This window comes from Dendrobates tinctorius, unplaced genomic scaffold, assembly GCF_039654945.1.
Source record: "Dendrobates tinctorius isolate UK_male_01 unplaced genomic scaffold, ASM3965494v1 ptg000046l, whole genome shotgun sequence".
In the NCBI taxonomy this organism is placed as follows: domain Eukaryota; kingdom Metazoa; phylum Chordata; class Amphibia; order Anura; family Dendrobatidae; genus Dendrobates; species Dendrobates tinctorius.
The window spans coordinates 65,236,991-65,251,465 of record NW_027361714.1 but is presented as its reverse complement, the minus strand read 5'-3'; the positions used below and the strand labels follow the sequence as shown (position 1 = coordinate 65,251,465).

Sequence of the window (14,475 nt, the reverse complement as noted above, 5' to 3'; positions counted from 1 at the left end):
CTCCTCCACCTCCCACAATACATTCTACATGATTCTTATTTGTTTTCAATTATGTAGAATTAGCCAACAAGGAAATAAAGGGCTTTTTTTAATTCCGATACCGGAAGTCCCATTGACTTGAATGGGACTTCCGGTATCGGAATCGGCGATACCCGATATTTTTTTCGTATTGGGCGATACCATCCGATACAATATTTTTGGGTATCGAACGGTATCGCTCAACACTATTCATAACCTTTTTCATAAATCTTTGTTGAAGAGGTTTATGGAGCCAGTAGTTCCCATGGCGGCACCCCCTGACCTTGTATTGGTTGAGGGTAATTTGGAGTATGAGGTAGAGAAGATATTGGATTCTCATCTGGCTAGATGGAGACTCCAGTACTTGGCCAAGTGGAAAGGTTATGGCCAGGAGGATAATTCTTGGGTCTCTGCTTCTGACATTCATGCCGAGAGATTGGATCATGCTTTTTACCGGGTCCATCCTGATCGGCCTGGTGGCATGGATGATGGTTCGGTGACCCCTCCTCAAGGAGGGATACTGTTGTGAATTCTCTGGATCTGACTTCTGAGTCGGGGCTCCCTCTGGTGGTTACTGCAGGTAGTGGAGCTGGCCTGCCACCTGACAACGATGATTGGAAATCAGGGGTTACTGACTGGGAGGATATAAGTGAGCAGGCTTCCCTCAGTTGTTGCTGGTGATTAGTTTCTTCCTGTGCTTCTTGAGATCTGCTGTCTCCTGCCAGATCCTGCATTTTCCAGTTAAGTTGTTCCTTTGCTAATCCTTTGCATCTGATCTGGTTTTGCCTCTTTCTGCTTTGCTATGAGGGTTCAGCGTGCTCCCTGCTGGGGCTGTGCTGGACCCCACTCCATATGTTACAGCTTGTGTCAGTTTGTTCAGTCCCCTGTTATATTAGTCTCTTTTCCTTTGCTGCCAGTTCACACCAGAATGCTGATATAGTGGGGGAGAGGTCATGAGACCTCAGTGTTTTTTGTACATCAGACGTGTTGGATTTTTTAAGGTTTTTGCGTGATTGCAGACAGTCTTTCCTTTCCTATCCTATCTAGGCAGTTTGGGCCCCATCATTTGCTCAGTCTTTTTTCTGCCTGTGTTTGTGCCTCATCTTGGCTCACCGACAATATATGTTTGGGGGCTATTTTTTGGGGGTTCTACTCCGGGGCAGTTTAGATTTCACCTTCCTTGCTTTAGGCTTAATTAGTTCTCCAGCTGTGCCGAGGCGTCTAGGGCATCGTAGGTACGCTCCACGGCTATTGATATTTGTGCTGTTAGGATTAGGGGTCTGCAATCCACTAAGTGACCAACCTTTCTGATTTTCTGGTGGCCTAGCCTATTCCTGCTATCCTCTTTGGTGACCTATTCATTACACCCGCCGCACACGCACCAGCCACAGGAGTGAGTATGTTGCGACCATACGACGCATCCCCACTTTTCCCCAAAATTTTTGGGGAAAAAGTGCGTCTTATGGTTCGAAAAATACGATACATTTTTGCCACAAAATTTTGTTTTAGCCCCAGATTTAACATTTTCACACAAGAAGTGGGTAAAATTGGTACTAGAATTTGTCCCACAATTTCTGCTGAATATACAAATATCCCACATGAGGCTGTACTGTACTGCTTAGCCATAAGAAGAGTCTCGGTTGGGATGGAGCACTATTTTCCTATTGGAGCGCAGATTTTCAAAGAATAGTTTGTGGACTCCATATACAGAGCCCTTGCATGCTAGAGAGCAGAATCTCTCCACCAGGAGACCCCATTTAGCAAATTATACCCCTGCCAAATGTGAATGCTAAAGGTGGTTTATGCACACTGGGGCTCAGAAGGGAGGGGGGGCATTTGGATTTGGGAGTGCAGAATTCTCTGAATTTCTTTTTGAGGGAATGAGCCATTTAGCTTTTCCAGGGCCTTTGTGCTACCAGTAACATGGAAGCACCCTATATTTCCGTTAACAGATGACAGACCTGAGTGAGGGCTTGCTTTTTTTGTGGATCGAGTTGAATCTTTTATTAGAAACATTTTACATAACGTTTGGAATCACATTTACGCTCTACACTGAGCACTTTGGGGTTTCCATGTAAATCTCTGAGTGACGTGACAGATAAAACCCCCGAGGGATCTAATCACTATAATGAGGCAGCAGAGTTACCCTGGACTCCGCCTCGCCTCTGTTTAGTGGTGCACAAAACTATGGTGGACCGCGTTTTTATGCATGCCTGTAAAGATGGACACTGCCGGAACACAGGTCCTATGGCGTTCACAGTGCCTCCATCTGCCTCATTATATTATAGGGAATCTTTCACTGAGGATTCTGTCTGAATCACGTATTTTAGAGATTTACACGGAAACTCCGATATAAGTGCTCAGTGTAAAGCGCAGGATAAATGTGCGTCGAGTCTTACTGCGATCTTTGGGAGGCAGAATGAACAAGTCCACAACAGCTGAAGAATTGGCTTTATTTTTTACGCCGTTCCTCTTGTGGTATAAGCGATTATGCAACTTTATTCTTTGCATATGTGCGATTACAGCGATGCCACATTTATATAATTTTTTAATGTTTTGGTGCTTTTACACAATAAAAACTTTTATAGAAAAAAATACTTATTTTTGCATTGCTATATTCTCAGGGCTATAACTTTTTTATTGATGGAGCTGTATGCTAACTTGTTTTTTGTGGGACAAGATGGCATTTTCAGTGATACTATTTTTATTTACATTCGTCTTTTTGATCGTGTTTAATTCCACTTTTTCCAAGCGGTATGATGATAGAGCATAGTTTGCTACTTTTTTGTGTGTTTTTTATGGTGTTCACTGAAGGGCTTAACAAGCATGACACTTTTATAGATCGTATTGCTCCGGACGCAGCAATACCAAACGTGTACTTTTTTTGTTTATTTATTTTACATAAAAATGTGTATTTATTAGTGGATTTTTTATTATTATTATTATTATTATTATTTTTTTTTAAATATTTTTATAAGTATTTTTTACATTTTTTTCCCTTTTTTACCTAGTCCCTTTATGGGACTTTCACTGAGCATGGTCTTAGAAGCTTTCTGTAGCTTGGTGACCCGGGGGTCGTCATGACGACCCCTGGTCACCATAGCAACGATCGGGCCCCCACGATGACCTCGCCGGGACACCGTTCTGAGCTCCCGTCCCTCTGCCTCCCTCCTGAATGCAGCGATCACGCTCGTTCGCAGCATTTAGGGGGCTAACATCCAGGGGTGGCGCAGACACCGCTCCTGGCTGTTAGTGCAGATGCTCAGCCACTGGCAGATTTTTTTTATACTAACCTGGGGGGCGGTCCGGCTGGAGGGGTGTTGCTCTTCTTGGTCCAACACCTTCCATCATCCACACAGACTCCTCGGCACCACACTACTGCACAGGAGTACTTCTCTACACTGTTGAGGGCAGAGCAAAGTACTGCAGTGCGCAGGCGCTGGGAAAGGTCAGAAAGCCCCGGCACCAGATACAGTTTCATCTTTTCCATTGAAAACTGCACAAATTACCCCATATGGACTTGTTTTCATCATCTACTTATTGATTGTCTTGCATAATAGTTTCTATGTGTGTTTACCAGTGACTATCAGTTTTTGCAGTAGATACCTTTTTTAGCTTGTTTTCATATCTTGTTTGTTATTTACATATTTGTTTAATTAAAATTATATATTCAATAATTTTTGCATAATTGATTTTTTCATGGGATTATTTTTTGTCGGCTCCTCTAATTATTGCGGCTCCACTGTTTCTGGAACAGTTTTTTTTTTTTTTAATATTGTGCTTCTCAGTTAACCTACCCTGCATTTACCACAGAACCTCTCTGTCTGTGAGGCCATGTTTTGATTAACCAGCAACAGATGCAAAAAGACAAATTTGCCCAGAGAACTTCCATAATATACACAGGTAACGGAGATATCCGTGTCCGAGTGTCCGTGTGTGTAATACTTGCGGCACACATGTGGCAACCGTGTGCCGCCCTTGTGCCACATCAGTACCACATGGACAGCCAGCATTACAGTAAGCGCTGTTCCCCGGCAGCAGGTGCTAAAAACAGCTTTTATCATTTTCCCCTGCTCTGCTGGCAATCGGCGCGAGTATGGGAGAATGATGAGAGTTTTAGTAAAGGCAGAATGATGACAGAAGGTGGAGGCTACTATTACTCCCATCAACCTACACCTGCTGCCGCTACAAACAGTGACAATAGGAGCATGTGATGGGGGTATTCCTCACTCACCGTCTGCGCTACTGTAAGGGATTGAAGAATATCCCTTTAATTCCACCTCCCCTTTAAGAGTTCCTATGTAGATATATTGTAAATATTGTATAGATATGATTATGCTCCGGTACTGCTACACTATTGTGTATTACCGCCATTCTTACTGGTACTGCCACATTATGTGTTACCATGATGTAATATATTGTGTTATATTGTATGCCATATGTTAATGCTTAGATTAGGGTAAACCAGTGGATCCTTCAGGTTCAATAGTGGAGTGCACTGTTAGTATATAGTTCCATAGACTGGGTAAGTGTAGTTCTGTTGTGGGCCACTAAATGGGGGCATACTAGTGGGCCTTGTTAGGTATAGTCGATAGGTAGCTTATATAAGGGTTAACTGTAGGAGGAGCTGCTATGGGTTAAGCAAGCGTAGGTCTTAGGAATAAGTTAGAAGGGCGAGCACGCCCGACAAGTCCACAAGGGCTCTAAGCTCAGGACGCCATAGCAGCTGCATAACGTTTTGGAGAAAGCAGAAAAACATGGGCACAGTAAGACGGGTGCTGTATAAGAGCGGAGTACCGATGGAAATTACAGTTTATGACAACAGCAAGAATGAGAAGGAGAAAGTGGCCCAAGAGTGGTGCAGGGCGCAGAGAGTTCACAATGTGGGCAATCTTAAATAGGGCTGAAACCTGCAAGTCTGAGGTGAAGCGAATGAACGGGATCCCCTATATCTTGAGGTCCTACAGGAGTGATACTGCAGTACTGCCTAGGGCGCTACTACTCCGGAATGTGCTTGAGGTCATAGAAAGTAAGCAAGGGAAAAAGCAGGAGGAAGGCTGTGTAAACTGTAATGTAACTGATGTGTCCGGGACCATTGAGGAGGAAAGTAAAATCATTGATTTGGCATCAGAACCGGTATCTGAGTCCGTTATTTCAACCCTGTGCACTGGAACCAAGAGTGCAGGAGCTGGGTGGCACCGCTTTGTAATCCCTGATGGTGGACCAGCACCTTGAACAGGTACGCCGGTAGAAGCTGATGGTTTGTCTGTCGGAGGAGGTCAAGACACCAGAGCCCCGGTGTCCTCAGCAACGACTACCGTCCTGGCTCCCTTTTACACTATAACTAAATAACTGAATGAAAAACCCGGCGTGGGTTCCCTTATTTTTTATAACCAGCCTGGCAAAACTCACAGCTGGGGGCTGCAACCCTCAGCTGTCAACTTGAGCAAGGTTGGTTATCAAGAATAAGGAAAATAGAAAACTCTCACGGTGATCTGCTGTGAAGACACTGAGATTGAACTGCGATGACCTCATCACTGACTTTTTCCCACGGTCCTGAGGTCATCGCCGTTCAGCCCGACTGGGAACGCAGCCTCAGAGCCGACACTGAGGCTGCGCTTGCAGCATCTCATTCACCAGTGTTTCTCACTGGGCGGTTGGATCTTGGCACCATCCCGGTTGAAAACTAATTCACCCCCAGAAGTGGATTAAGGCATGGGACAGAACGACCAACAAGTATGGTATGTTGTTGTTGTTTTTTTATTTTAGTTTTATTACAGGAGATCGAGGGCTTCGGTGGAACTAGGAAAAGTCATAAGTATGGTTTAAATGAGATTATTAAAGGAGTCTGTGTCATTTTTTCAATTAAAGGACTTTATTCTGGGTGTCTGTGTTCTTACAATGTGATTATGGGGTTAGTAATGGGACGTCTTATTGACGCCTCTCCATTACTAACCTCGAGGCTTGATGTTTCCTGACAATACAAAGGTGACATCAACCCCCCCAGCTATCACCCCACTTGCCACCACTACATGGCAAGTGGGAAGAGCCAGGCAAAGCACCAGAATTGGCATGTCTAATAGAAGTGCCTTTTCTGGGCAGCTGCAGGCTGCTATTTTTAGGCTGCGGGGTGCCTATTTCAATGGTCCCTTACCAGTCTGAGAATACCAGCCCCCAGCTGTGAGCTTTAGCAAGGCTGGTTGTCAAAAATGGGGGGGACCTCATGCCGTTTTTAAATTATTTAAATTATTAAAAAAACAGCATGGGACCCCTCTATTATTGGTAGTGAACCTTGCTGAAGCTGACAGCTATCAAAAATAGGTGGGAACCCACGTCATGTTTTTCATTCATTTATTTAGTTATAGCGCAGGCGGCGGGTGAGGAATGCCCCAATCATCAGCTCCTGCTGTCACTGTTATTAGCGTCATCAGGTGTGGGTTGATGGGAGTAATAGTCTCAAAAGCCCCCCCCTACTGTTATCATTCTGACTCTAATATAACTCTCATCATTCTCCTCTGCTCGCACCGATCGCTGGCAGAGCAGGGGAGAATGGAGAATGATGAGAGCATCTTCAGCACCTGCCACCGGGGAACAGCGCTTACTGTCTACCCCGGTGCCGATGCATGTCACATGGATGACATTTATGTGTGTTCTCCATGTGGACGTGTGTAGGACGTTTTACGGCCCGTGCTGATTGTAGAAAATGGATATGTCAGCGTGTTTTGCCCACAGACACACGGTCCGCGGAAACACACTGACATGTGCACCTACCCATTCATTTGAATGGGTCTACGTGTGTCAGTGTCTCCGGTACATGTGAAAACTGTCACCACACGTACCGGAGACACGGATGTGTGAAAGAGGCCTCACTGGAACAGCAGCAATTTGAGGAAGTACTTGATCAAGTTTAAAAATCCAGTGGAAGGTCCCATGAACACGTACTTGTGAGCAGATTATTTCTGCATTAACAACATATTCCAATGACCAGTGTGGTACATTTGAGCAATACTACTTTTTTACAATACTTCTGTGTGCATGGATACATATATATTTGTTTACAAACCTTAAATATGCTTATAATAAACTTAACAGGATTTGATAATTACCTCTACCGGATATGAAGAGATCCATAAATTGTCCAATATTCATTTTAAAATTAAATGAAGCAAGCCTTTTGTAGAAGTAATGATAGGACACCATACAATCTTTTGGGTTTCGACACACGTAGACAACCTGAAAGTAATTAGGATATCTTAAGTGTGCTAGTCTCACAATTACATGGTTAATTATCATTTACCAATTACCTTACAAGTACAACACAAAGTAGTTTTCATATCTTTCATGCATTTTTAAGTTAGTGTCCATTATCCACTCTACAGCAACAAAAAATGCTGCTAAGTGGCAAGTCTTACTGAGGTTACCTTGAAAAAATAGTGATATTACTAAAATTAATAATCTGTCAGTGTTAATGCCCCTGATTGGGACATTTGAATCATGACAGATGTGTAGCTTCCTATTTAGTTTCATTCACACATTCAGTATTTGGTCAGTATGTTACCTCAATGTCTGTAAGCCAAAACCAGGAGTGGAAAAATCAGAGGAAACTACAATAAAAACCCGTCACCACTTCAGTATTTATCATCTGGTTTTTGGCTTAGAAATATCTAAGAATGATGACCAAATACTGAATGTGTGAATGTGACCTAAATGAAGTATCCAGATCTTTGAATTTACTCACAGGTCAGTGTTAGCCACTTGTGTGCTGTCAGTTTTATCTCACTTATAAAATAATATAATACATTTTATTTCTATAGCGCCGACATTCCGCAGCACTTTACATTTCAGAGGGAATTTGTACAGACAATAGATATAAACAGCATAACAATAATCACATAGATTATAACAAATACCAAGAGGAATCAGGGCCCTGCTCGCAACCTTACAGTCTATGAGGAAAGAGGTAGACACGAAGGGTGGGTGGTAACAGTTGCCCTGATTGTATGGACTAGGCATAATGTTAAGTGTGTAACAGTACAGACACAGAGGGCTAATGGATGCATAAAGCATGTGGGAACATGATGCGGGGAACCTGGTTGTGGTAAAACTTTTGACTGTGCCACCCAGGGATAGATTAGGTTAATGTGTTGAGGCGGTAGGCCAGTCTGAATAAATGCGTTTTCAGGGCATGCTTAAAATTGTGGGGATTGGGGACTAATCGTATTGACATGGGAAGTGCATTCCAAAGAATTGGCGCAGCACGTGTAAAGTCTTGGAGACGGGAGTGGGAGGTTCTGATTATTGAGGATGCTAACCTCAGGTCATCAGCAGAACGGAGGGCACGGGTAGGGTGGTATACTGAAAAAAGGGAGGAGATGTAGGGTGGTGCTGAGCCATGGAGGGCTTTGTGGGTGTGGGTAATAAGATTATACTGAATTCTGGAGTGGATGGGTAGCCAGTGTAATGACTGGCACAAGGTGGAGGCATCGGTGTAACGATTGGTGAGGAATATGATCCTGGCTGCATCATTCAAGATAGATTGGAGAGGGGAGGGTTTGGTAAGAGGGAGACCGATTAGAAGAGAGTTACAATAGTCGAGACGAGAATGAATAAGAGAAACAGTAAGAGTTTTTACAGAGTAAAAAGTAAGAAAAGGTCGAATTCTAGAAATATTTTTGAGGTGCAGATGACAAGAGCGAGCCAGTGATCGAATGTGGGGGGCAAAGGAAAGCTCAGAGTCAAGTATGACCCCAAGACAGCGGGCATGTTGCTGGGGAGTAATAGTGGAACCACACACGGAAATGGCAATGTCGGGTATAGGTACATTAGTAGAGGGAGGAAACGCAAGGAGTTCAGTCTTTGACAGGTTCAGTTTCAGATATATCAGATATAGTGAGGACATGATGTTAGACACAGCGTTTAGACAATCTCTGGTGTTTTCTAGAAAGGCTGGCATGATGTCAGGAGAAGAAGCATATAATTGGGTGTCATCAGCATAGAGATGGTACTGTAAATCAAATCTACTGATTGTTTGACCAATAGGGGCAGTGTACAAGGAGAAGAGGACGGGGCCTAGAACCAATCCTTGAGGAACCCCAACAGTAAGGGGAAGGTGAGAGGAGGAGGAACCGGCCAAAGATACAGTAAAGGAGCGGTCAGAGAGATAGGAGGAGAACCAGGCGAGAACGGTGTCCTTGTGGCCAATGGAATGGAGCATAGTGAGGAGGCGCTGATGATCCACAGTATCGAATGCTGCAGAGAGATCCACTTATGGCACTCTGCATAAAACAATCAGACATATCCTACTATAGTCCATTTTGGAGGCAGAACTTTCCTATTCAAGTGACAAGGTTAGTAAAAAAAAAACAAAAATATAAACAGCATATACATTTGGGAAAAAAAGTATTTGATACACTGGTAGTTTTTCAAGGTTTCCCACCTACAAAGAATGGAGGGGTCTGTAATTAATATTGTAGGTACACTTCAACTGTGAAAGACAGCATCTAAAAATAAAATCCAGAAAATCACATTATATGGTTTTTAGATAATTAATTTGCATTTTATTGCATGAAATAAGTATTTGAGAGCCAGAATTCTTTCTGGTTGGGAGGTGATCACATACCTGTTTTTCTTTAAAGACTAAGGAGTGGCTCTGTAAGGCCAAGTTCACATTAGCGTATCTGCATGCAACTTATCATCTGCATGCGCAAATGCCTGCCAAAACGCATTTAAACGCATGCTAACGCTGCATTTTTATCTGCATCAGCTTATGCATTATGCAAAAAAAATGCTGCATGTGCATGCGTTTGTATGCGTTTTTGCCTGCGTTTGCATTGTTACACATGCGTTCGATATTTCCAGGAGAACGGACAATGCGTTTCCAGTAGAATTTTTTTGTGACACAAGCCACACGCAATGGACATATCTTATGGGATTTCTATACAGTATATACACTGCACAGATGCAATCCTCATCTTTTGCTGCTGTATCCAGCTGCACGATGGATTTTAGCGAGGAGAGCTTCAATTTTAATCTTGATTTGTCATTGAAATTGGCTTTTGAATTTGCAGTGGCTTGTGAAGAAGAAAGAAGAGAAAGATGGAGAAGACATCATCATCGCTATTGGCAACACTCCAACGTTAAATTGCGAGAGAGCTGTGGAGCCAAACACTCATTGTAGACCGAGCTGCGTGAAAACCCGCAAAAGTTTTTAGCCTACACAAGAACGTTGAAACAGAGCTTCAATGACTTGCTGGTACATGTCCGAGAATCCATCAACAGGCAGGACGCACAACTACGTCCTGCTGAGGAACGTCTGTTGGTGACCCTGTGGTATGTAATTTTGGAAAAGAAACACATGTCATTAGTATTATTGTTCTAAAAGCCATGTACTGAATATTGTTTTTTTTTCCATATTTCAGCTTGGGAGATTCCTGGCTACCAGAGAGACCTTTAGATCTCTACATTTTCAATTCCGGATTGAAGTGTCCACCCTTTCTGAGATTGTTGCAGACACTTGCCATGCTTTATGTGATGTTCTGCATGATGAATTCCTCCTCCAACCCACAACTGAACTCTGGCTGGAAAATTCTGCAAAATTCAAGGACATTTGTAATTTTCCAAACTGTTTGGGGGCTGTGGAAGGCAAAAACACATTCGGATTCTGGAGCCTGTAAGAAGTGGATTTGAGTATTTCAATTACAAAAAATATTTTTCGATTGTTCTCATGCAGATGCTGACTGTCGATTTGTTGCAGTGGACGTTGGCTCATTTGGACAAGGAAATGACTCAGACTTTCAAAGACTCTGACATGGGCCAATGTTTGTATGGGAATAATTTTAATTTTCCAACACCACGACCTCTTCCGAATAGTGAAGGACCGCCAATGCTGTTTATGGTGGTTGGGAATGAGGCGTTTCAAATGTGTGCCAACCTCATAAGACCGTACTCGAGTTGGGACTTGAATCACACCAAAAGGATTTACAACTATCAACTGACAAGGGCACAAAGAACTGTGGAGTGTGCCTTTGATTTGCTGGCATCTAAATGGAACATTTTGGGAACAGCCATCAATCTTAAAACTGAGACAATTGATGAGATTGTCAAAGAGTGTGTTGTTCTGCACAATTACATCCTGGCGAAAGAGCTACACCACTTAGAACTTGATGATGATTACCAAGATCGCCCTCTGAGGACAACAATGGAAGTTGCCCAACTGAGGGATTACTTTGCTGCTTACTTTGTTTCCAATATTGGACGTGTGACATGGCAAGATGAAATGGTTTAAACCGATTGTAAATAAATAACTGTACCTGTCATGTTTGCTTAATAAACCCGTTACTACTTACTCAACACTGCAATAAACTAATGTGTTTTCAAAAAAGAGACAAATAAAGCTGAGGGATTGTGAAAACAAAATTGTTTCATTTAATTTAATCAATAAATTACAATTTTTTTTAGTTTCTTTCTCTGTCCGATGGTTTGATATTGTGGATCTGGGGGAGTGTGGGCTGGGATGATTGGGTATGAGTTGGTGATGGAGAGGTTACAGGGGAAGGGGGTAATGAAATTTAGGATTGGGTTACAGATAGTGTGGTCTATGATGTCACTAAATAATGGGGTAGATTACCCATTGGAAGGGATAGACACATTGGAAGGGAGAGACAGTTTGGAAAGAAGGGACACATTGGGAGGTGAGGGTGGAGGTGGTGGGTACTGTTTTTGGCATTCTTTTCTTTTACCGGTCTTTACTCTCAGGGTTTGAGGACAGTCAGTACTGGGCCCCTTTTTTTTGCTGTTTCCTCGGTGTTTCTTCCTTGCATGTTGCAGGGGTGCTGCACTTGTTGGTGTGGTGGAAGCTGCATGCTGCAGGGGTGCTGCACATGGCTGCATGCAGGAAGTTGATGTTACAGGGGTGCTGCACTCGGCTGCATGCTGGAAGCTGCATGTTGCAGGGTGCTGCACTCAGCTGCATGCTGGATGCTGCATGTTGCAGGGATGCTGCACTCAGCTGCATGCTGGAAGCTGCACGCTGCAGGGGTGCTGCACTCTGCAGCGTGGTGTAGCTGGGAACTGGAGGAACTGCAGTAATGTCAAGCAGTGGTGGTGGAGTATAGTTAACTTAAGATGTGTGCAGTGGTGCTGGCGTCTTTTTCCACTGATGTTGTGCTGGCCCTTGTCGCTGTGTAAGCAGCTGCTGATATGCTGACTGCGGGTGGAAGGTTTGGGACTGCTGCATGGCTTGTCTGTAAGCATCCTGACAGGCATTCATTACATACAATTGGAGAGCAGGCAGCAGGTTCTCTGACACGCCCCGCTCTATTGCGGAGAAAAAATGTTGTGCCGGTCTCTGAAGGTCGCCTTCCAGGTGGTCAATGCGTCTGTGGACTTACTGGAAAAGTGTGTTCACCTCAGTGAACCCACTTTCCAGTCTGTCCACAACCGACTTCATCCCTGCCTGGAAGATCGAGCTTTAGGCTGGCTTCACATTTGCGTTGAGCAGAGCTGCAGAGGGCTGTGTTCTTCCTCTGTTAAGCCCCACCCACTGCCGCACCTCTTCCTTTCAGCTCCGCGTACATCTGCATGCGTGCTGTGTGCCTATCTTTAACATTGGGTATGCAGGCCTTGCGGATGTATGCACATGGGTCTGCATGCATCATTTTGACGTGCCCGCTGACCACAACAAAATGCAACATATTGCGTTCAACGAAGTTCAGCGCAGCATCAAAACGATGCATGCGAACGCATCTGCATTCATCCACATGGGAAAAACAGGATCGTTCCAGCTTCTAAAATTTCTTGCTTTATTAAAGTTAAAATTCAGTATAACAGCATATCGGCTTTCTCCTCACCAGCAATGGATGCGCTGGGAGGCACTCTATCAGCTACGCGTTTCAATCCAACCTGGATCTTTTTCACAGCTGCAGAATAGTATAATGACGCAAATCCTATACAGATCAAGAGCCAATAGAAATAATGAATTCTATCACATGATTAGACACTAAGGTCCTATACAAATTTCTCAAAGTAATAGAGATTTGCGTTTTACCTACATATAAAACAAAATTTTTAACACTAATACAAATATTAAAAGAATTATAGAAATAACCTATTAGTAATGGTACATCATTTCAGTTCTCTTGTTTAAACCATTTGGATATCTGGACCCTAAGCAGAAAATCCAGAACGCCTCCCTTGTGAGAAGGCGTCTTTTTATATCTCCTCCAAGTTTCAAATTTCTGACACATTCTATTCCTACTACAGATTATTATTATGGTGGTGTAGGGTTGGTAGGGCGAGCTGGGGGGGTGGTCCCTCTTCTTACCACGCAGAGACAAAATGGAGGCAGGTACTGGGTGCAACAGGTCCAAGTTTATTTTCGCGCGCCGTCCGCCTGACGGCCCTGGCAGCACATCGCCATATCTCTCTCTCTCGGCCCTCCGCATCCAGATCCGATTCACAACACAGCACAGTACCTCACTCATGGCCCTCTGTAGCCGCTTCACACACCGTGTTTCTCGCCTGGGACGTATATATACTGTACGTCCTGTCCTTTCCTGACGTAGTGACAGCTTCCGACACTGTGGCTGCCCTAAGCCTAATCACCAACAGTCCGTTCACTGGTCAAACGTCGTTCTTTACACGGTGTGCCTATTCCCTTTAACTCGTCTCTGTTGCGGTGTATCTGTCAGGACCACCCCCCTGTTGTTCGCTCTCCTCAGTCCCCCTGGTCTGGATTCACCTCACAGCGCACAGACTGTCGCAGTCCTCCTGTCACTGAGGCTCCCCCTGGGGACTGGAACCTTCTGGAACCCTCCCTCAGTATTTATAGCTAACCCGGTTCCTTGAAACTGCCACTGTCACCACGCCCCCCATGACCAACGGTTTCTAAAGCCCTAAGCTGATGTCAAGTCCTTTGCTCACACTCCTCCCTGCCATCTAATGGTCAACCCAAGGTACTGCACGTCCACTACACTTTCCTAGCTGTTTCCCCACTGTAATAACTGACACCTACTCACACTGTGCAAACCTTTCCTTCTTCACTCTGACTAGTCCGTCCATCCGTCAGGTCACCTTCCCTACAGTGGGATCACACAACACTGCAAAATTATGTAGCGAAGGAGATGGTCCCTATTAAAAAAATTGCCAACAACAAATTATAATGTTGAATTTATGGAGAGATGGAATCAAATTCTAACCAATTGCTCCCTCAATCTTATGAGACTGATTATTAAGCAGGAAGAATTAAAACTTGCTGAAATTCAGAGATTGAAGATTTACAAAAATCTATGGAAAAACATAAAACCCTGCCACAATATGATCAGTCTCTCAAAAAAAGAAAGAGAATTTGTCTACTATGGAGGAAGATATAATGAGCAGGAAGAAAAGAAAATTCTCGAGGTATGTAAAAGATTAAGCAACTGGAAAAATTTATGAATGGGGTCAATGGGAAAAAACACC

At 43.8% G+C, this 14,475-nt stretch overlaps 1 protein-coding gene across 3 annotated transcripts in view; it reads right to left on the bottom strand.

Annotated features, from left to right (window-relative positions):
• Positions 1 to 14,475, bottom strand: part of LOC141089507 (amine sulfotransferase-like) — a 315,569-nt gene that overhangs the window by 187,880 nt on the left and 113,214 nt on the right. For all 3 annotated transcript variants that reach the window (XM_073575966.1, XM_073575964.1, XM_073575965.1), the window contains exon 4: positions 7,125 to 7,251. In XM_073575966.1, the coding sequence (XP_073432067.1) occupies positions 7,125 to 7,251 (127 nt within the window). The remainder of the gene's footprint in view (positions 1 to 7,124; positions 7,252 to 14,475) is intronic.